At 35.8% G+C, this 23,475-nt stretch overlaps 1 protein-coding gene across 4 annotated transcripts in view; it reads left to right on the top strand.

The window, feature by feature from the left end:
- The first annotated feature begins 4,556 nt into the window (after positions 1–4,556).
- The window catches only part of LOC111045974 (lipase 3), a 72,774-nt gene continuing 53,855 nt past the window's right edge, over positions 4,557–23,475 (top strand). The window contains exons 1-2 of one of the 4 annotated variants that reach the window (XM_022331456.2): positions 4,557–4,759; positions 6,792–7,131. In XM_022331456.2, the coding sequence (XP_022187148.2) occupies positions 6,814–7,131 (318 nt within the window). In that variant the 5' untranslated portion in view covers positions 4,557–4,759; positions 6,792–6,813. The other 3 variants (XM_022331454.2, XM_022331455.2, XM_039434790.1) reach the window with 3 other exon arrangements.

Raw genomic sequence — 23,475 nt, 5'->3', positions numbered from 1 at the left:
CAAATATTTGTTAAAATATGAATTATTACACCACCAAAGATCAAATTCTGATTGAGCATTTGACCATGTAAAACTTGAAATAAGAAATCTTTGACTTGTGGTAAGGCAACTCCAGAAGTTGCCATGCCTTCAATCCCACGGGATCTGCCGTTGGGATCAGGGCAGTTTCGGAGGGGCAATAAGAAAAACGCAAGAGACCAGAGATGGGTGAAACTCCAGGCACAGATGTAGGTCAAGAGGCTGAGTCGAGGGTGACCAGGTGTCCTAGAGGCAATTTGGCGACCCTTCCTTCAGCGGAAGGACCTACAAAAAAGCCAGGAGTGGAACTCACGTAGGTAACGAGTTCGTGGGTGGAGAGACCAAATCTCACCCCTGCTCAAAGAAGGCCGGCCATTTAGGCAAAACTTCTTGGGAGAGGTGAGGTTTTTGACCCTGCGAAGTTTCGGAGGGGCAAAAAGAAAAAACCAAAATACCAGAGATGGGTGAAACTCCAGGCACAAATGTGGGTCAAGAGGCTGAGACAAGGGTGTCCAGGCGCCCTAAAGGCAACTTGATCGCCCCTTCCTCAGCGGAAGGACCTTCAAAGAAGGCCAGGAGTGGAACACGAGGACTATTCAGTCTGAAGAGACTGCCAAGCATATCGCACTGGATTGCGACAACCAACCAGGTGATGAATGGGATGTTAGCATAGGGAAAAACTCCTGGTTCTTGTAAAGGACACAGGTATTGGTTTGCCTAACTAACTTACTACTTGGGAACACAATAAGCTTCGGTTGACGTGTGGGGTTCTTTAAACCTTTGGATCCTTGAATCCGTCCCTTCAAAAATAATAATAATAAAATGAATTTCATAATAGAAGAATTTCACCAAGAAGTTGAGAAAAATATCTTAATTCAGTAGGTGTCATTAGAAAGAGATTACATGGGCCTATACAAACTGCCTACAAGAAACACAATAATTGTCATCAGTCAAAGATCGTTACTCAATTTCTATAAAAACGAACAAAGGGACAAGTAGGGAGTTTCCCTATTCCACATGGCTTATTCCTAGAATAGATTCACATCTATTTAGAATTTCGGCTAATATTACTTAAATATTCAAGTTATCTGTCTCAATATAGTATATAGAGTACCTACAATATTCCCACAAACAGGGAATAGCCTGCCTAACATCGAAACAAGTTTTAGAAGAAAGTAATATAAAATAATCTGAGGAATATAATATATAAATAATATTATTATTTATAATTTATTCATTTAGAAATCTTAGAAATGACTGGGAAAGGAAGCACAGTCTAAAACCGGTCATTTTTCATATAAAAAATAATAATATAATGTTCCAAAAAAGATGATCCTATTTTGCAATATAAGCATTTATTTTCATGTTGCTTCCTTTAGAGGTTTCTTTTTTACTCAACAACGAGGCATTTGAACTGATTCACCATTAGCGTACAGTAGACCAATTATGAGGCAATCCCACTACTTCATAATTAAGCTTATTCATCACAATTAAAAAAATACATGGATCAACGTATAACTCAAGACGGAAGACTAGAGAAAAGGACATATATACAACTCATAAATTTGAAATTGCGGAAGATGACCTATCATAAGCAAATAACAATGATTCAGCCAATTCACCAATAACGCACTGTTGATATCAAGTGGGCCGATGTCCTCCTCTACCTGATCAACTTAACATGATATTGACTTAATTTGAGAACTCGCCTAACCACAAATGAAGGAATATAGTATAACTCAAGACGGAAGACTAGAGAAAAGGACATATATACAACTCATAAATTTGAAATTGCGGAAGATGACCTATCATAAGCAAATAACAATGAGAACTCGCCTAACCACAAATGAAGGAATATAGTTGTTATGCCTAATCTATTGCTGATATGAAACAAGCTGATGGAAGACTTCCTGAAACTGTTCAATTAAGGATAATATTTCGACTCAATTCATAAATGTCCGTGTCACTTGAGGAGCTTCCTTAATGTTTGAGGTATTTGTTTTTCACTTGTGTAGTAGCATTTATAAAGTTGATTTGTTTGAATTAGAAGGCTAACACCCGGTTGCACAAATGTAATTTTAATTTTTAATCCCGATTAAATGCCAGGAGAGCTAATCAGAGAAGCCTTCTTCTCATAATAACGTTCTCTGATAGGTTCTCGTGGAATTTAATCATGATAAAATTTAACAGGCTTTTGTGCAATATGTTTTATAGACATTATTTTTTTTTCAAAGAGGGTTACATGATTAATGATGGTGAAATAATGGTTTACTAAGAATTCATTGGGTTTTCTCATTTTTCACAAAAAATAATTATTATGCCCTAGTAATACACATATACAGGTTGACACAGAATAACGGGAACTTTTAAAAACGCCATAAAACATTAGTGGGAAGGGCAAAAATTATTTTATTCTAACTAATGTAAAGTTTAAGACTTCCCATTTGAGAATTATTATTAATAACATCTATCACTTTTTGACAATTACTTCTTTAAGATGGCTTCCTTCTAAACGAATACACTCTAGACATCTGTGTTGACGATTCCTCATTGATCGCTGCTACATTTGCGTTTCCTGGTCCCATGATCTGTCCACCTGCGATTTTCTGTTTGTGGAGCTATCTCAAATCAAACGTTTTCACAACTTGACCAATAACTGTGGTTGAATCATAACAGACAATTCAAAATGAAATTAACAATATCCCAGCTGAAATGTTGTAGAAATCGTTCAGGAATCTCAACACAGATTTCAAGAGTGTATTCGTGCAGGAGGAAGCCATCTTAAAGAAAGTAATTGTCAAAAAGTGATAGAAGTTATTAATAATTCTCAAATGGCAAGTCTTGAACTTTACATTAGTTTGGATAAATCATTTTTGCCCTTCCCACTAATGTTTTATGGCGTTTTCAAATATTCCTGTTATTCTGGGTCGCCCGGTATATGTGATGAGGGAGCAAACAATCATCATCCTACTCGACTAAGGGTCAAAAGGGTCAAACGGTGCAGAGGCGAAGGTGGATGGTAGCTAAGAAGGTAGCTGAGTGAGTTGAAAAGTAATACATGTACTCAAATATGTGAAAACATAGTGGAGCGACGAAGGTAGGGTGGCAGAAGGTAGAAGGGAGCGGAGACATTTAGATACGTGAATTACTTTTCAATACCCACTCCCAGCTACCTTCTCCGGTACCCTCAAGCTTCGACGCTCCACCATGTTTTGATCATCTGCTCCTTAGTGAAACTGTAAGTACTGGAGTACGAATAAAATAGTAAGGGGGAGTAGATTGGATGTAGGGGATAAAGGAATAATATTATAGTAAATCAAATCGAATAAATTTCCATTCAGAAAATATACTATGGAACTAGCAGAGATAATGAGTAATTATGAATTCTACCTACAATTACAGACTGGGTGTGAGCCCCCCCCCCGCACTTACCCTGAAATTTGGAAAAATTCAGCTGCTAACCTATCCGCCTTTTATTGAAACCCCCCAAAAATGTCATTCATTCAAAAATGTCAGAAGTCATTTTAAACACTGACCTTTTTCTAGGACCCCCCAAGATTTGATTATTAGCCCCACCTCAAGGACGCAGTCTGCGTCCAAACCCCCCTACCCCCCTGTGGGCACCCATTCTCTATATAAGGCAGTGGAAAGGCAGATAATTGGCAGCGTTGTTCACCTATCTTTCTCCACTGTCATAATGTGGATTTCACTATATATGTAGGTATAAGCTACAGTCAAACTAAAGTTTATTTATTTATCAATAGAAAAATTACAACATATAGAGGCTTACAGCTTTATGCCAAAACAAGCCTCATTGAAAATCAGTCATTGAAAATCAATCACAAACAAACACTAAATTAATAAGAAAGAAAAAAAAATGAAAAATAGCAATAAAATAGTTTGGAACAAACATTATAAATAGAAAATTGATTAAGCATTTATAATTTAAGAGCTTGATAAAATTTTTCACCAAAATTGCGCAAATTATCAGCGAATATATCTAGAATCATATTCAAAGAATTGTACAATCTTGAGCTGCGTTTACACCAAAGTTATTAAAAAAATGTTAATAACTTAATCCTTATGGATTATATTAGATTGAACATAACTTATCATACACATGATCAACATATGTGTTTGTCAAGTTCCGTTCAATCTAATAGAATCTAAAAGGATTGAGTTATTAACATTTTTGGTGTAAACACAGCTTAACAGTTTTTTGTAAGAAGCAATTTGCATGATGTACAGTGTATATTCTATCCAAAGCAAAAAATATATTTAATCTAGGTATATTCAACGGAAGTTGAAAATGATTTTCATAATAAATAATTTATCTATTTGCAATTTAGAACCCTCTTTTCTACCTAGTTTAGTGTTTATCTAATCAAATGCATTTCTCGTAGTAATTTCTGCAAAGGTACGGTACTGTTTTTGTTACTAGCCTATCCGAATATTCTACTGGAACCGCTTGAAACTGCTTGAGAGTGGAGAAAGGACGCCAAGTGTTGGAAGAAGGAGAGATGAACAGCTGATAGAGAGGGTAGGGATGCAAGTGATCCCAGGGGGAAGGGGGAGAGGTGCATGGCTGTCCGGTGTAGTGTTAGTCCGTTTCAAGCCTTCACCAACTTAGCAAGTTCCGCCGGTAGCGAAAGTGAATTATTCGAATTTGTAGATCGCGCGTGACCAATATTACGTATGCAACTCACCGGCAAATCACCAAAGTTTTGAAGGTGGCAACGAAGTAATAATAAAGTCATCTTATCATTTTCGAGATTCATTTTAGTGATTAAACTTGTGGAGTTGATCTGATAATCAATAATAATCAGATTGATAAGTTGTTTACTTTTATAGTACGATATCAAATAGGGTATTGCGGCAAGGTAGGACATCCTTAAAGGATCCCTCTGCAAAAAGATTAATTTTAGTGATTAAACTTGTGGAAATGATCTTATTAACAATTATTATCAAATTGATGAGTTGTTCACTTTTACAGTACGATATCAAATAGGGTATTGCGGTAAGGTAGAACATCCTTAGAGGACCCCTCTGTCAAAAAACCAAAAAAACCACCGGAATAATAATAATTGTAATGAGGAAAAGCTTAACTTAGTTGTGGTTTTGTTAACGAATGTAAAGTTTATTGACAGATTGGACGGAAAATTAGTTGTAAGATAATGAAAGTTGCAATTTTAAGTTGTGATACAAAACTCAGTGAGTTTTAGTGATTAGTGTTCCAAAAATACACTATGTAATAATTATTGGAATAAAAATAAAACGTTTCAGTAAGACATAATCAGTCTATTCTTGTACAAAAATATTACCGATGAAATCACTTAAATGAGATAATTCGATATAATAATAGAATCATCATTCTATACTCGTAAAATTTGGCAAATGAAATTGAATAATACACACAAAAATGGCCAGCTAGTAGGTAGGGATCTTGAAATCCCTATTATCAATCAAATCCCAATTAGATTAGATGATCAAATTTTGGTTAATTTCTAGCATGCAAGAATGCAAGAACACCCTCTACCCCTCAAAGAGTGTCAGTTGAAATGATCTCTCAAATAAAATATTCCACTTATTCAATTAAGCATAACTAAACATTCAGAGGGATATAGTATCAACATTCGATTCTTATAATTTCCTTTTATTTATTTGTTAAAAGGAAGTTAATTTCTTCTATGAAAGATCAAATTCAATGAGAAATGTGAAGTAAAAGATTTTGGGCAGTAGAAGAGGTATAAAATACTCACTTTTATTTTTAGAACTACATAAATTATTAAACACATGAAATACCTATATTAAGTAGGTCTACCCTCTCATCAAAAAATATATACATAATATAGATGTGAAAAATATGTGTTGTAAATCATGTTCAAAATCGAAAATCTCCATCATCAATAGATATAAGAGATTCATATTTCACTATAATACTTTTTATTCATCCATTATTAGAAGATAGATCGATGAATGGGGTTGAAATCTGATTGAAATCAGTCCCAACCGCGTCCTATCATCAATACAATCCAACTCAATCATTCACGTTTCCATCTAAAATATATATATACAATATAGAGGTATAGAATATAAATCATGTTTAAAATCCAAAATCACTATCATCAATAGATATATTCCATTATAATCTCATAATCCTATATGAGAGATTTATTTCACACTATACTCTCAATTAATCCTTTATTAGAAGATAGATCGATGAATGGTTTATGATTTTATAAAGTTACAACAGCGTTCTATTGTCAATACAATCCGACCCAACCATTCACGTTTCCATCTAAAATCGATGAGTTGATAGATCCATAGATAGATGAATGGATTACAATATCATTTTATAAAGTTACAACAGCGTCCTATCGTCAATAAATCCGACCCAACCATTTACGTTTCCATCTAAAATCGATGAGTTGATAGATCCATAGATAGATGAATGGATTACAATATCATTTTATAAAGTTACAACAGCGTCCTATCGTCAATAAATCCGACCCAACCATTCACGTTTCCATCTAAAATCGATGAGTTGATAGATCCATAGATCGATGAATGGATTACAATATCATTTTATAAAGTTACAACAGCGTCCTATCGTCAATAAATCCGACCCAACCATTTACGTTTCCATCTAAAATCGATGAGTTGATACATCCATATATCGATGAATGGGTTACAATCTGATTATATGAAATTAACACGTCCTATCGTGAATACAATCCAACCCAATTACTCACGTTTCTATCTAAAATCAACAGGTAACCACCATAACACGACAACATGAGAGAAGAACATTCACGCGTGTTAGACCACACAAACCTCACAGAACATTGCCCCGAAAATGCGTCGAAATCAAGTGCGAACCGATCGCGGAAGCGCTCTTATCAAGGGACTCGCCTAACTGTCCTCCCTTGCGTGATATTCGCCCTTCTGTGCCTTCTCTGCAGCCTGCATAGTGCCGAGGGCATCGTGTCCTTTTTCCTGCCCGGCTGGCTGGAGAGGATAAGGGCTGGACTCCTCAGGACAACTCCGCCCACGCAGATTGCTAGGAGACAGATTGCTATCAACGACGTGCTCGAGGATGCCGAACTTACCACTGTGAGTGAACTGATTTATTTCTTCCAATTCACCAATCTTTCGAATGATAATACTCTGAAATAGTCTTAATATTAATTATTATTAAACGAAAATCCAAATTGAATGCTGTAGATCACCCCTGTAATGGGGTAATTGATTTATAGAGGGGGTAATTGGGGTTATATTAGGTATGGTATTGTGCTGGTATTATAGGGTTGTGAGAACAACCCTAGACATTATGGTAACAATTTATAATGGGGGAATCACTTGGCCTGCGAGAGGTTGAATTGATCTAACTATATAACTCATGAAAAATGAACTATATTTTAAAAGAATAAACAAAACAGATTATATTTTGGAGAACTAAGTAATCGATTTAATTAAATTTTAACTCAAAATGAAACTGGAAACTTAAATAAAATAACATTAAGAAAACTTTTTAAACAAACAATAGTATAATTACAGAATTTGCCTTCAATAAAAAAGATGAATAATATATAATAATAAAATTGATACCGGTAATATTAGCAACTCACTGAACCAGGAAAATGGTGTCTCGGAACAGAGGGGTAGAGCCGGGCCCGATTATCTGCTGTAGATAGTTCCAGGTCCCGTCCTCGTAACTGACTGCCAAGAGGCATACATTTCCAGTCCAATTTTACTTGTCATGAATTTTTACCGTCGTCGACACTTAATTTTTAAACAATGGATTCTCTCGGATTGTGAAAATTCATGTCAAATAATCGGCTACATTACACCCCAAAGACTTCTGCTACTGCAAATATTGACAACAGGGCAAACAGCTAGATGGAAATTCGACGAGCGCTACTATTCAAAAATTATTTGTCAGCCCGGGAATTCAGCATTTAATTTGGATATTCGTTTAATAATAATTATTAATTCATTAGTATTTCAATAATTGCAATATCTCAGTAATTTCTATCTGTAGTCTTAATATTTATTGAAAACTATACAATAATTGAAAAAAGTGTGGTTTTTGATGAAGGTTGCATTGTTTACAAGTGATTCAACAGCTGGCTGCACGGGGTATGTCACATAAATTGTTTGGTTCTATGTGAGTTACATAATTCATTCATCTATTGATTCGAAATACACAATTATTAATTAAAATAATTGAATGAGGTCCTACAGGCACAGCTCAAAACTGTTCCCCCCAAAATTTTAATTCATATAAAAGTCTAGAAAGAAGGTTATTTTTCCCCACTTATAAAATTTGTGTCCAATCTACTGAGCAAACTCTTGAAAAAAGAAATTTTGAATTTAGTAAGATTGAAAACCAAATTAAATAAGAAAATCACTTTCACTGAACACTTGAAACTGTAAATTATTGACCGTTTTTGAAAACAGACTTCTTTACTAGAAACAAAGCTGAATATAGAGTGCAATACACCCCTGTACAGTTGTAGAAGACGTTGGGGGCGCAGCCTCCCTCTAGCCGGAGCGCGAAGCGCAGATGCTGCTTCCCATTCCTGTACAGTTGTAGAAGACGTTGGGGGCGCAGCCTCCCTCTAGCCGGAGCGCGAAGCGCAGATGCTGCTTCCCATCCCTGTACAGTTGTAGAAGACGTTGGGGGCGCAGCCTCCCTCTAGCCGGAGCGCGAAGCGCAGATGCTGCTTCCCATCCCTGTACAGTTGTAGAAGACGTTGGGGGCGCAGCCTCCTCTAGCCGGAGCGCGAAGCGCAGATGCTGCTTCCCATTCCTGTACAGTTGTAGAAGACGTTGGGGGCGCAGCCTCCCTCTAGCCGGAGCGCGAAGCGCAGATGCTGCTTCCCATCCCTGTACAGTTGTAGAAGACGTTGGGGACGCACCCTCCCTCTAGTCGGAGCGCGAAGCGCAGATGCTGCTTCCCATCCTGTACAGTTGTAGAAGACGTTGGGGACGCACCCTCCCTCTAGTCGGAGCGCGAAGCGCAGATGCTGCTTCCCATCCCTGTACAGTTGTAGAAGACGTTGGGGACGCACCCTCCCTCTTGTCGGAGCGCGAAGCGCAGATGCTGCTTCCCATCCCTGTACAGTTGTAGAAGACGTTGGGGGCGCAGCCTCCCTCTAGCCGGAGCGCGAAGCGCAGATGCTGCTTCCCATCCCTGTACAATTGTAGAAGGCGATGAGACGGGCAAAGCCCGTACCCAGCCGAAGGCGGAGGCTGCTAACCTATCCCCTGCCGAGCGCGAAGCGCGAATTACCTAATATGATGGAAAGAGAATATTTTCAATATCAAGGTAGTGTAGAATATTTATTTTTTTTTTCATTTAAGATGAAATTGAGACTGAAGCCCGGTTGCACAAAAGCCTGTTGAATTTTAACAGTGATTAAGTTCCAAGAGAACCAATAATTAGAGTAGGTCTTTTTGAAAATATGGTTTATCTGATTGCTTCTCGTAGCATTTGACCGGAATAAATATCAACAGCCTTTTGGGCAATCGGGTGTAAGATGAATGAATAAGATAAATAATGTGATACAACTAATCTGAAAATCATGCCTTGAACATTGTTAATGGAGTGTTGGTTTTAGAAATCATTCGAGAATCAACTATTCTTATATATTAGTTTTTCAAAATTAAATCGGTTATATGTGTTCCGGCCTTTAATCAGTCACCCTTCCAACGGGAGTACTGACTTCTATGGTAAGATTCACTTTGATCTGTAAGCATTCAAAATTATTTTGAGTGGAGTTGACAATTTTATTCATTAATAGAACTATGGTAAAGTTCCACAACTATTCTCAGTCCACCCCTGGTTACTGGAACAGTATTCGGGAAATGATTGACCAATGCCCGCCCCGGTGGTATAGTAATATTTACTTCAAACTGAAAGCATCCTTAGAATGGGGAGGATTGGTGTTATTCTTGAGGAATGATTACAGATCAAAGTTAATCTTACCATAGAAGTCAGTACTCCCGTTGGAAGGGTGACTGATTAAGGCCAACTTCACTCACAATAATGACATGTAGTGATTATACCGTTAAATGCAATGTACCTAAAATACATGTATTCTAGGTACCTTGGTTAAATGTATGATTTGTATCTGCTGATAGTTACTTACTTACTTTCGCTGGCTCCACAGACCGGTGTGGACCTTGGCCTCCCTCACGATTTGCCTCCATGGTTCTCTGTCTTCTACCTTTCTCCTCACTACCTAAAACTGTTTCAACCTTTCAACCTTTATTGCCAACCAACCAATCATTTACGCACAAGCGTAGAATTCAGGTGAGCAAAAATCAACGGAAAATATGGTTGAGCCATTTTCGAATGCTGAAATTTTTCATGCGCTATAGTTCAAAAATAAATTTTGCACCGTCAATAAGAAAGCCCTAATTGCAGGGAGATTGAAGTGAATACAAAGGGGAATGAGGAATATTAGATATATCTGGTTGAAGCCATAATTAAATTGACAAGTTTTTTTAAGAATATTATACTTTTACTGCACATGACTGTATAATAAAAGCAATCTAATGTTATATTCAAGTCGTAATTTCAACATGAAGCTAAATAATGCTTCTCAATAAAAATGATCCAAATTGATGTTTTTCAATGAAGTCAATTCATTGATTTATTACCTAAATTTAATTTCACATGCATCACTGCGTTTAACAACTCATGGACAAAAAATTAAATGAGTATTTCATTGACAATAAATTAATAGATTCTTGCATAGAAAAATTCATGACTTGACGGCAATAAAACCACGTTCAATCACCAATTTCTCCTGCAATTGAACATGGTAGTAAGCCGATTCAGTTCAACACTTTACATTGGAGAGCTTGTCTTTTTCTTTCAGTAATAACAATTTCATTGAACGTAAATATCCAATTTATGGACTGTAAATATTTTATAGCAAGACTTTACAGTAATAAACTAATTCTTCAATCAAAGAACTACTTCTCCAGGGCCGAATAGCAAAATGACGCACCCCCTTCCATTTAAAGAAATTTAGCTCCTGCCCCCTCATAAATTAGGAACCTCGCAAAATAGGTCGTTTCAGTCTTTCTTGGGACCCTCCCCCTAGATTTCGTTTTGATCCCTACACATCAAAGAATTTCAAGAGGAAAGAGCCTGCTTCCAACCCCCCTTTCCTGTGGGCGCCCATACGGAATACAGCAGATTAAGTTTATTAGCCTAATTGGAGGAAAAGCTAATCTTCCTTTCAGCTACTACCAAATCCTTGATTTTTCATGATAATGCGGTTTTATTTATTCTCTAAGTTACAGTTTCAAACCAACAGAGCTTCATAAATTCTCAATACAGTATTAAAATATTCACATATTTCTTACTCTAGTTCTAGACTATGAATCTTTCTATCAAACCAAGATTCCGCATGGTATTTTTGAATATTGAATAGCTACCTTAACCATTCATTAAGAATGGTTGAAATTTTCATGAAGTTTTGATAGGATGATGAGGACGAACGTGGGTTCATAGCTTCATCTAGAATAAATCCATAAAATCTACGTTATGCACTGTCAGAATGTTTACATTGTTTTACATAATTTTGTAATTGGGTTTGATTTTCACATAAATCCTAAGTTTAAGTCGTGGGTTACTGGTTCATTGGTGACAAAAAACGATGGAGCCAGTTTCAAGTTGGCTTCAAACCACAGGAAATAGATGATTTTGAAGCTCATAACACTTCAATTTATTAACTACAATTCCCACATATTATTAATAATATACTCGTAGATAAACTCACATCATTTGTTTAAATACCTACTAACCACACCTCATATTGGCCTAGCAGCCACAGACTGATAACAAAATTAGCAAACCTTTCATTCAACTTTTTCAAACTAAATCAGTTAAAACTGATAATTAACCTGCAAAGTTGCACTCAACAACTTTCGATTTCAGAACTTTGGTCGATTAAAAATATTTCGGAACTTGATCTCGGTCAATAAACTGTAGCGATGCAACCAAAGTGGTCCCAATGGGGAAATTCAAACGTCACCAGCTATCAGCAACTGGTATCTTATAGGCTCACTATTCAAAACAGACTTATTACATAGGGAATATGGGTTTCCTAAAGTCTGCTACTGTGTAGCACATAGGTATATAACTGGTGAACGACAGGCCTTCTACTAAATATAGTCTATATTACATAGTAAATACGGGCTCATTGATCGCAGCTTCTGTATAGCACATATGCTGGACTCTATGCTGCAATACACTTTTTCATAACTCGGGCAGGTTTACTGGAAGCAAGTTTCTTAGAGTTTTCTCCACATTTCAATTATTACGAGATGATAATGCGCCTGCGCAGTGGTCACTGATAAGAAATACATTTCAAAAGTGAGGCGCGGTTCTATTTAATTTATTTAGACGACAAGATTTATCGGAACCAATTACTCAACTTCGATTGCATTTCTGTTGCACAGATCTGTAACTTGTTATATAAGGGGCATGGCTTTTTGGAGATAGAGGACTTGTGTAGCAAAGTGTAGTTTATCAACCTCAGGCTGTATTGAGTGCATGAAAAATTACAATGACCCAAATAAAGTTACCCTACAAATTGATTGAACTGTAAAGTAAATACATTTTTCATTTTTTAATTTTTTGTCCTTCAATTTTAGATTCAATTGCGAAAAATAAATATGAATCAACTTATAACATAAAATCGAAATCTATATTATAATGAGATTAAAACATAATACTTTCTCATTTGGACAATAAGATCTTTCAACAGTGATAATTTCTTCAGTGTTCAGGTTTCATTGACAGAAGATTTTGTATTGAGGTATTATCGTGTTTCTTAAAATGACATGAATTCGAATGCCTGGATGGGTTACTATAAATATATATGCTTGAAAATTATTGAAAATGAAAAATTATTCAATGTGATAATGTATTGAAAATTATCCTAACGTAATAATGTACTAAGAATTATCCTAACTCAGCCCTCAACTGTGAATAGTTTTTAATTATTTAAAGGGTGCCCTCTTTAGTCTCCTGGAAGAGATGAAAGATCTTCTGATGTTCAAAATGTAAAAATCTAGTGTGGCGCACTCACACAACTTTCCTTGCCGTTATGAAAATTGATCACCTGACGCTAGTGTTCCCGCGCATCTCAAGTCAACTATTCAAAGATTTGAGCCAACTGGTGATAGGGTAATAACGCTGGAGACACATGAGGTCTGCTATCTCTCCATAGTGAATCATTTAATAGAATCAGTTGCCAACAGCTTGCCATTGGATAATCACATTTTCTCGAATTTTTAGCTTATTTTTAATTTTAGGTGAAAATGTTACAGAACATTAATTGTAGAGATTCTCATGCTCAATCTTTTCCACTCAAAATTTTTTGTTTAAATTGAATCTGAAGCCTGATAATTGAGAATCTAAAATCAAACTTTGCATAGATGGGGAGGAGCACCTGAAATTTTTACAGATATGGGACTTGTGGCAGTTGATAGAGCTTATTGATGACTATTTTAGATATAAATTTAATCAAAATCGTTGGAACCGTTTTCGAGAAAATTGCAAAAAACCCTGTTTTTGACAACATTTTCGCCATTTTAGCCACCACTTTTTAAATTGCATCAGATCGAAATTGTTCGTGTCGGATACTTATATTGTAAGGACCTCATGTTCCAAATTTCAAGTCATACCGTTAACTGGGAGATGAGATATCGTGTACACAGACGCACATACACTCATACACACACACACACACACACACACACACACACACACACACACACACACACACACACACAACACACACACACACAACACACACACACACACACCAATACCCAAAAACCATTTTTTTTTGGACTCAGGGGACCTTGAAACGTATAGAAATTTAGAAATTGGGGTAACTTAATTTTTTTCGGAAAGCAATACTTTCCTTACCTATGGTAATAGGGCAAGGAAAGTAAAACTATTCACTCGACCATTCAACGATTCAATTAAATAAATAGGTAATATGTCATATCATGTTATACATTGTTTGCAGAAGAATTAGAAGCCGGAAAAGCGTTTAATAAAAGAGTATCGTAAATTTGATTGAAGAACTATGAACTCACTGATGAACTATGAGAATAATTCATTATTCACATCTTGAAGAGACTGGATAATTAATTTGAAAAGATCTACCTTGAACTACAAATACCTCGTGTTCAAACGAGATGTTGATCTGAAAGTTACACAATAAACAAGGTATGATCAAGCGAATTATTGACACCAGAGTGGCATGAACTTCAGAAACAATAGCAGGCTATTAAGACAACACTGGAGTTGGTATGGTATAGGGAAGGGCCAAGATTAACATAAACTTTTTGGGAGTCACTTATGTATTATTAATGGACGCTCCTGAGTCAGATCCATACCACCCTTTGAATATTAAACCATTTTTTGTGGTCAAATTTGTATTCCATGACACAATTTCAGTCAATGTCATCAAATTGGTCTAATATTAAAACGGCGTGTCTTCACTTTTGTCAAGATCAAAATGTTCCGAACGTTTCTGACTAGTGCAAATCAAATACATGAGTAGCATGTTGTGACAGTATCGAGCCAAATGAAATAAAATAAACAGAATGATTGAACTCATAAGCGTCGAAACCACATAATTGATATATTGGTAATGAACAACAAAAAATATACTAGTCTCAAAAGTCACACCATTTTCAATCTCCCCATATTAGGAGCCTATTTCATGAAACTTGAGGACACAAAAATCAACAGATTTTTCGAACATTGAATACAGTAGGGTGCATATTATCATTCTTCTTCTCCATTCAAATCTATTATTTCCAAAAGTATATTATATTCAGGTCAGATGGGAACTACTTGCAAGTAGGAGTATCGGTTGCCGGTCGCACAAAAGCCGGTTAAATTTTTATCGTGATTAATTTCACGAGAACCAATCAGAGAAGCATTCTTTCCGAAATAAACCTTCTCTAATTGGTTCTTGAAAATTATAGATTATTAAAATTTATCCGGTTTCTGTGCAGCTGGGCCTAAGAATTATTTTGCATCATTTTAACTCATGTTCCTCTATTCCACTATGCTCCAGTCTCCTAGCTCATTTGCATTTAGAATAAATATTTCTGTAAAACAACTCCTTACACAACTAGTGACACTTTCAGACTTCTCAGTATATTTGTTTACAAAGTATGTAAAATACTGTAAGAGGATAAACAGCAGCTACTTGAAATGAGAAGCAGGAGCACTCACCTTGCTGTCTTCGGTTGTCTGCAGAAACAATAGTGATTATGTTGAAAATGTTCTATTTGTTTTAGCAAGTAATGAGGTCAAAATGTTGAGCCTTGGCGTTCAACGGAGACAATTAGGCGAAATTAAACGAAGAGGCGGGTTGTTAATAGTAGGTAGTATAGATCATTGAAGGGGAAACACTTGCCACGAAGGCTATGCGGAAATTCTACCTGTATACTTTGACGAGAATCTTCCCAATTACAAGTGGAGTTATGATACATGGGAATACGCTGGCTTCATATCAAGGATGTTTCCAGTTTGTCAAGCATGCGAGTAAAGAAATAGCAAATAGGTAAGGTTCTCATGCAGTCTTCATAGTCCAACAGAAACTCATAGGGCCGGCTTCCGAGCTCGGGATTTGGCCAAGTCCTAGACTTTAAACAGCTGGAGTCAGAAAATTACCTTTCCAAAACGAGGCGTAGTCGCAGTTTTTATTTCCTCATTTCTATAATTGGAAACGTTTTTCCTTGACGAAATTAAACATTTCTAAATAATTCAAAATAGCTGAAACTTTACACTATTTTCTCTTCATTTTATTTCGTGTTTAATTTTCTAGTTTTTTGAAATTTAATTCAAACATGACTATGACAATGACTGCGACTACGCCCCGTTTTGGAAAGCCAATTTTCTGACTCCAGCTGTTTAGTCTAGGACTTGGCCAAATCCCGAGCTCGGAAACGAGTTAAAGGTGATGAGTTTTCGAGTGAGAAGCGCCTAGACAAAAAGTAGTGAACCCCCGATATAACAAAGTTTTCGTTGAAATGTAGCCACTTTGAAAACCATTAAATGCACATATACATAAGAATCAATGTAAAAAGGTAAAAGTTAAGGTAAAGGTAAAGTCGTACCCGATATAACGATTTAGTCTTTTGCTCGAGAAGAATGTATTCATTATTCATTAATATACCTCTATACTTCAAGTCGTCACACACCAAGGTACGTGTAGCTAGGAATAGGCCTAAGGTACGTTTTCGAAAATTTAACATAATAACTCAAGTTGGAAATGAAGATTGGATAATTTTAAAGTACTTCCGGCTTATTTCTAATGGTACTAAAAATAAATATCAATTTATTCAACTATTCACTTCAGCCTTGATTTTACTGTAATGTGGAATAAGATACTGACTTAATGTGGAAGAAATAGCCGTCCTATCTCCCAACATTGAAAGCTACGTTACGCAGGTGTGAACGGGATGGATACGTAGCGTGGATTTAACATTGGGAGAAAGGTTGGTTACGTCTTCTGAAGACGTATTCCTAGCTATACGTAGCTGGGTGTGTGACGACCTTAAGTCATTGCAATGTTGAGGAAGGTCCGAGAATAATCTTACTTCCAGGAAAATACTGAATGTAGAACTCCACTAGTACGCTCAACTATAAGCAATTCACAATGCTGAGAGGTTGAAATCTTTTCAAGATTAGTAACTTCTGCTTTTCAAACTCAATAGAATATTTCTTCCAGCTTAAAATTATTTTTTTCGTACATCTTGAATGTGAATAATGCAAATTGTGATTTGGATAATGCCTCACCTCGTCAGTTCAATTTGCAACTGCATTTAAATTTATATGGGAGCTGGTTAAGATTGCAAGTTTCTGTACTTGTTTGAATAATTTAAGGACAAGACTTCAACCATTCCAACTTGCGGATGTTATGAAACTGGGTCAATCATATTGAGTAAATAACATTTGTATATTCACTTATGCTACATATTACGTTTTATGCTTGATCATAATTGAAAGTGTACTTTCCATCATTTGTTTTCTTAATCCAAGTGTTTGGGAAATCTGTGGGAAATAGGAAATATTGAATCCCAGTTTTTCCGAGCCGGACTACCTATTTTTATTATCTGTCTAAATTTGAAGCTACCGAAAAATGAACCAAACAATTTTTTTGTCGAGGGTGATGCCCACATTATCTCCAAGCGTGTGTGTTGGTGATAATTATGTTGGAGATGAGTGGACCGTGGACCTACTTTAGCTTTCGGTGGGTTCCGAACCAATATTTCTCCTAAATCTCATCACTCCTAATTGGATTCTCAATCTCATCTATATAATGTACTCCGACCGAAGTTGCATCCGTGTTTCGGATGGACACGTTAAGCCGTCGGTCCCGGCTGCCTAAAAAGCAGTCGTTAGGTCATGTCAGAGGCCCTGAGATTGATCAGTTGCGACCTGAAAACTATGACACCAGACGTGAGCCAGCCAGGTCACTCGACATTATTATTATTTGCATTAAAAATTACCTTTGCAGACCACTACTTACAGTGATATCACCTGAATATTCTTGGTATTCTCACAACTATCAAGCACTATTAAGCTCCTCATATTTTACAATTTCATCAATTAAATTTGTTAGGTTTTTCAATGAAAATTGTTCGTTTATCAGATATTGACAATGGTGTAACAATCGAAACCGGTCTTTCTAACTTTCAATAAAATCTGTGGTTTTTGACAGTTTCTTAGTCTTATTTAATATTATAAATTAAACTCTACTGACAGAAAAGTTGAATTGTTATACAATGAAATGAATCTTCAATATCTTTATCTTTATGTTATCATCAATATGTTATATATATCCTCAATATGTTATCTTTTCTACTTATATAGTTTTACTAGCACAAAACTCAAGTTTCAATCCTCTTGGCATAATCGTCAGTTATTAGGCTGAGTTCCAAGCTTTAAGCTACATATAAGTAGAAATGACAGCATGTGTTGTGTTTATATTTGATTGTGTAACATGCTTTTCAAGTTTTGGATGATTAGAAATTCAGAGCAAAATTTACCATGTAACACTTTGAATAACCGCTTCAAACCGAACAAAGAACAAGGATAAATTGAACGTTCTCTTATGAAAAGAATTATGATTTACCTATAAAATTACCCGAAGCTTCTGAAATACCTTATCAGAGAAATGAATTGAAGAATCTTGGAGAACAATTTCAATTCATTCCTCAAGAAATATCAAATAAGGAATCGATTCTACTGAATTTAGAATAGAATGACCGTAGCTGCATAAAAAATGGAAAGGAGGACAAGGTTAAGATCAAGGCAATATTGTGTTGATTTCTGCCGGACGATTAGCATTATTTTATTATTAATCCAGTCTAAGGCGATATTAGCAACGCCTATACACTTTTAAACAACACTTTAACCTACAATGAATACCGTAAATATGTAGCATATTATATGTCCGTATGCATAGGAAACTTTGGAAAGAAACTTTTATAGAGCTATAACAAACTGTTGACTGATTGTGTCACTATCAACTCAGAGAGTTGAATGACAATTAATTGAGGACTATCAAAGAGAGATGTATTCTTCACTGAGCAGTACACTCGATGATCAAATACACAACCAAGTACAACAATGCTATTCTGTGTATAACTATAAATTTTGACAGATGTGTGAGAGCGCAATACTTGAAGCTACTTGAAGAGCATAATTTGAAGTTTCAAATTAACCGCTTTCAAAAATATGAATGAGAATCACACTGGGGAACTCATATGGTAATAATTCAATGAGAAGACTCCGATAGTAGGTACTTGTGCTTGTGATTGGTGATCTAGTAATAAAAATCTGGTGTGGTACACTCACACAACTTTCCTTGCTCATATTCGAAACTACGATCAGACTTTTGTATATGTGTATATATAATTGTTTTCAGAGTACTTTTTCCTTTGTGTAAATTGTGGAATTCAATGATTTTTTAGTCGTCATTTTTTTAAAGTCGTCAAAACAGCTGTTCTACAGATGAAATATCTCGACTATGTGTTCTTTTTATGAACTGCTCTACCTACCTACCTCATGCACGAGAAGGAGGTTACAAAGTCCATTTCTCAAGGATGGGGTGGACCCCCCATTAGTTTCCCAGAAAGGAGACTCATGCCAGTTAATAGAGCTGATAAATAACTATACAGAGTATGAATTTGAAAAAATCGGTCAAGTTATTTTGAAAAAATCGTGAAAAACATGGTTTTTTAGTAATTATCCGCCATTTTTCTCAAGAATATTACGGAGCTCCTGCAATTTTCCAAGGAAAAAACTCATGTCATTTGATAGGACTTATGAATAGCTACCCATGGCTTGAATTTGAAGAAAATCGTTAGAGCCGTTTTCGAGAAAACCGTGAAAAACCTGGTTTTTGGTCATTATCCGCAATTTTTCTCAAGAATATTACGGAGCTCATGGAATTTTCCCAGAAATGAGACTCATGCCAGTTGATAGTGTTTATGAATATCTATCCATGGTATGAATTTGAAGTAAATCGTTAGAGCAGTTTTCGAGAAAACGGTGAAAAACATGGATTTTTAGTCATTATCCGCCATTTTTCTCAAGAATATTACGGAGCTCCTGAATTTTCTCAGAAATCAAACTTATGCCAGTTGATAGGGCTTAAAAATAGCTATCCATGGTATAAATTGAAGAAAATCGTGGAGCCGTTTTCGAGAAAACCGTGAAAAACATGGTTTTTAGTCATTTTCCGCCATTTTTCTCAAGAATATTACGGAGCTCCTGAAATTTTCCCAGAAATGAGACTTATGCTAGTTGATAGGGCTTATAAATAGCTATCCATGATATAAATTTGAAGAAAATCGTTAGAGCCATTTTCGAGAAAAACGTGAAAAACATGGTTTTTTAGTAATTATCCGCCATTTTTTCCGCCATCTTGAATTGAATTTTATTGAATTTCTTATTGTCGGGTCCTCATGGTATAGGGACCTTAAGTTTAAAATTTCAAGTCGATCGGTTAATTAGGAATGGAGTTATCGTGTTCACAGACATACACACACACACATACACACACACACACATACACACACACACACACATACACACATACACACACAGACCAATACCCAAAAATCATGTTTTTGGACTCAGGGGACCTTGAAACGTATAGAAAACTTGAAATTGGGGTACCTTAATTTTTTTTGGAAAGCAATACTTTCCTTACCTATGGTAGTAGGGCAAGGAAAGTAAAAACAATCAATGCGTGGTGATAATAATTGAGTGTAATATTTGACTAAAATTTGGTGTTTTAATCCTTCTAAATTCAAAATTTTCAGCTCATATATATTTTTGGACAAAAATTGGACTTGAACTTTCAGCAGTGAGAACATAGCCTATTTTTTGGAAATGTTATTCAGTATCAAAATCTGGGAATAGAATAGTTTTGGGCGATGCCTTTTATTCTTTCCCAATCATATTTATATGATTTGTAATTGTATCCACAAATGAATAAATAAATAAATACGAAGTATAATAAGTACAAACAATGAATCTTAGGCTCAACTCACACTTATGCGACTCAGGTCGAGAAGAGACTCGACTCTAGTCGAGATCATGTGTTTTCAAATGGTGACAGTCGCGGAGACTAGAATCGATTGGTTTGAGTGTCACCATTTGAAAACACATGCTCTCGACTAGAGTCGAGTCTCTTCTCAAGTCGCGTAAGTGTGAGTGAGCCTTACTCTTCATGAAAATAGATAAGGGGGATGAAAAGGTTACAGCAGCGAAGCTAGAAGTTAAAGTAAAAAACTGTATTTTTGAGACACTGCAGAAGTATTGAATTTTTGTGAAACTGTTTCCAGGATGAAAGGAAAAAAATTTTCTTTTTTAAAGAAGAAAAGATGGATGAACTACAGTATATGCCATCAGTCTTGAAAAAGATTCAAGTTTAGCAGGAACATAATGAATTGAAAAGAAACTTCAATGAATATAATTTATGACGAAAAAGTTGAAGATGAGGAACAACCTCTTTACAACGTAACACATGAGTAAGCCTTCATTCGCCACCCACATACGCATGTTCTACTAGTCCCAAGTCAGTGTGTTTCTGTATCTTCAGTATTGTGTAATCCCCCGAATAATCAGACACATAACGTAGAGAACTAGAGAGAGAGTTTAGCAACAGTCGACTAGAGCCTCTAATGAGGCCGAAACTAGAGGAAGTCTTTACCGTGAAAATAATTACAAGAGTCCTTCTAAAGGCTCAACGTCTTCTAATTAATGCCATTTTCATACGGACCATTACAATGACAAACGTCTTATTACGGCGCTAATATACCTATACTAATAACTTCATCTACACTACCGATATACCTATATCAGTTGAATGTATACATAACTTACCTATACATACATAAATATAGTAGGTGAGTAGTATTCGGGCGCGCACGCGTGGGTAAGTGGGATAGAAGACAGGTATTATTATACTTAAACAATATTAGGTTACCGGCCAATTATTTATGGAACTAGCATTGGCCTCAATGCATTGGTTATTTATGTGACGCTTCTACAAATAGAGACCGCGAGGGAAGGTAACCTCTACTCTTTATAACTGGAGCTGATGACAGAATATGAAAGACACAACAGATATGAAAACAATGTGAGAGGATTGCGGAGTTGTCACTTACATTCAAATGAGGAACGAAGCATGAATTGATAATGTCGAGTTGTAGGTTTTTTCCATTTTTTTAATATTCTTCGAAAACGTGTTTGGTGAAAAGTGTTAAGGATTTATATCCTTATCTAATTCTAATTATGTTTGGATTTTGCAGGTTTCTTGAGATTTAAGATTGAAACAATCTTGTTTGAACTCTGTTCCTATTATAAGAAATATTGATCCATGCATGGTAACAGCTTAAAAAATAGCAATATTAGGCCTACATGTATTATGAGATCGAAATAGGCGGAAGGAAACAGAATTTCCATTGTGAAAGAGATAAATTAATTAATTCATATCAATCATATATCTTTGTTGATAATGATGATCGGATGAGTTCGAGTGATGAGAGGAGGATAACGATATTAAAAGATGAAAGAACTTACTAGGTGAGTACTGAAACACCTATATTAGTAACGAGTTGAGAGTCCCAGATGTGAGTTGAGAGAATATTTCACGATTAAAGTTTTAAGATCCGTGCTAACGGGATTTATTATTTATCTTCATCTAGATACTTATTAGGTACTCTGCACATTCTAAAAAGGTGTGCTACGTTTTCCATCAGGAATAAAGCATCTCAGTGTTGTGAATAATTTCAATTTCAATTTGAACAAATTAAATTTCAATACCTACAACTGATTTCCAAGAAAATTATGCCCAAGAGAATACATACCAAAAATCTCAGAAATCACGATAGCTCTTTGAGTCCTGATTGGCATACCCTATATAAGATCCTGAACTTGAGAGGAATCCTAGCATTCCCAAGGAAAATAATTCCTATGCAGTTCTTACTAAACCTCTGGGCTGGTCCAAGTGTATTAAGAAAAAACAATCAAGCTTTTTCCTTAAAAAACTCAAAGTAATTAACCTTGACATATGAACAAGTTTTTCTTTTCAAACTTTGGACACTTTTTAAGACAATCTTCCGATACCAATTATCAACAGACGCCAAAAAAACTTCTAAATCACAACTGCGTTTTACAAACTTTTCAAATCTCTTGTCTCCTCGAAAACAACTTTTCCTCACAAGTGACTTCATTAAATCAATTTGTTGCATCTGAGTTAATGCACCCGGTAGTCCACCATTAAAGCTGGCTCCTAATGAAGAACAAGGATGATCGAATATCTAGAAACAAGCGATGAATGGTCGGTCATCTGAAGGTAATCCCAAGTAGTTCATTCATTTTTTATGAGAACTTGTTTATCGCCACTAAAAATTAAGGCCGTACAACAGCCAAGATTATGAATGCACCCGAAGCAATAGGTATCACAAATAGGAGTCCATTATTTAAAACGAGATATATATCACAGATACAAACAACAGTAACGTACAATTTAAATGTCAGCTCTGGTTTAAACATTATTTTTTATGAATAGTGTACCCGATATAGTTAAATTCGCTCCGCATCTCATGCTACACGTAGAATTTGCCTGTTAATCGATGATTATTTATCAGTCAGGTACGATTTACGTCTGGAAAACGTCGAAAAAAAAGTAATGAGGAAACGTAGGTGAAGCTTGATCTTGAATTGGACGTATCGAATTATCCAGTTCCGCTGGCATTGGTATTTCCCCAACCAGATTTACAATGTCAAAATTGTATATTTCCTTGGAGTTTGTTTCAAATAGAGTAACTTTCAGTAAATGTTTTACTAAGATGTAATCTACGTGTTGAGTTTATGAGTTCAAA

The sequence above is a fragment of the Nilaparvata lugens genome, chromosome 8, assembly GCF_014356525.2.
Source record: "Nilaparvata lugens isolate BPH chromosome 8, ASM1435652v1, whole genome shotgun sequence".
Lineage (NCBI taxonomy): Eukaryota > Metazoa > Arthropoda > Insecta > Hemiptera > Delphacidae > Nilaparvata > Nilaparvata lugens.
Note: the sequence above shows the minus strand (reverse complement) of the source record. Positions and strands in the feature narration are given on the sequence as shown.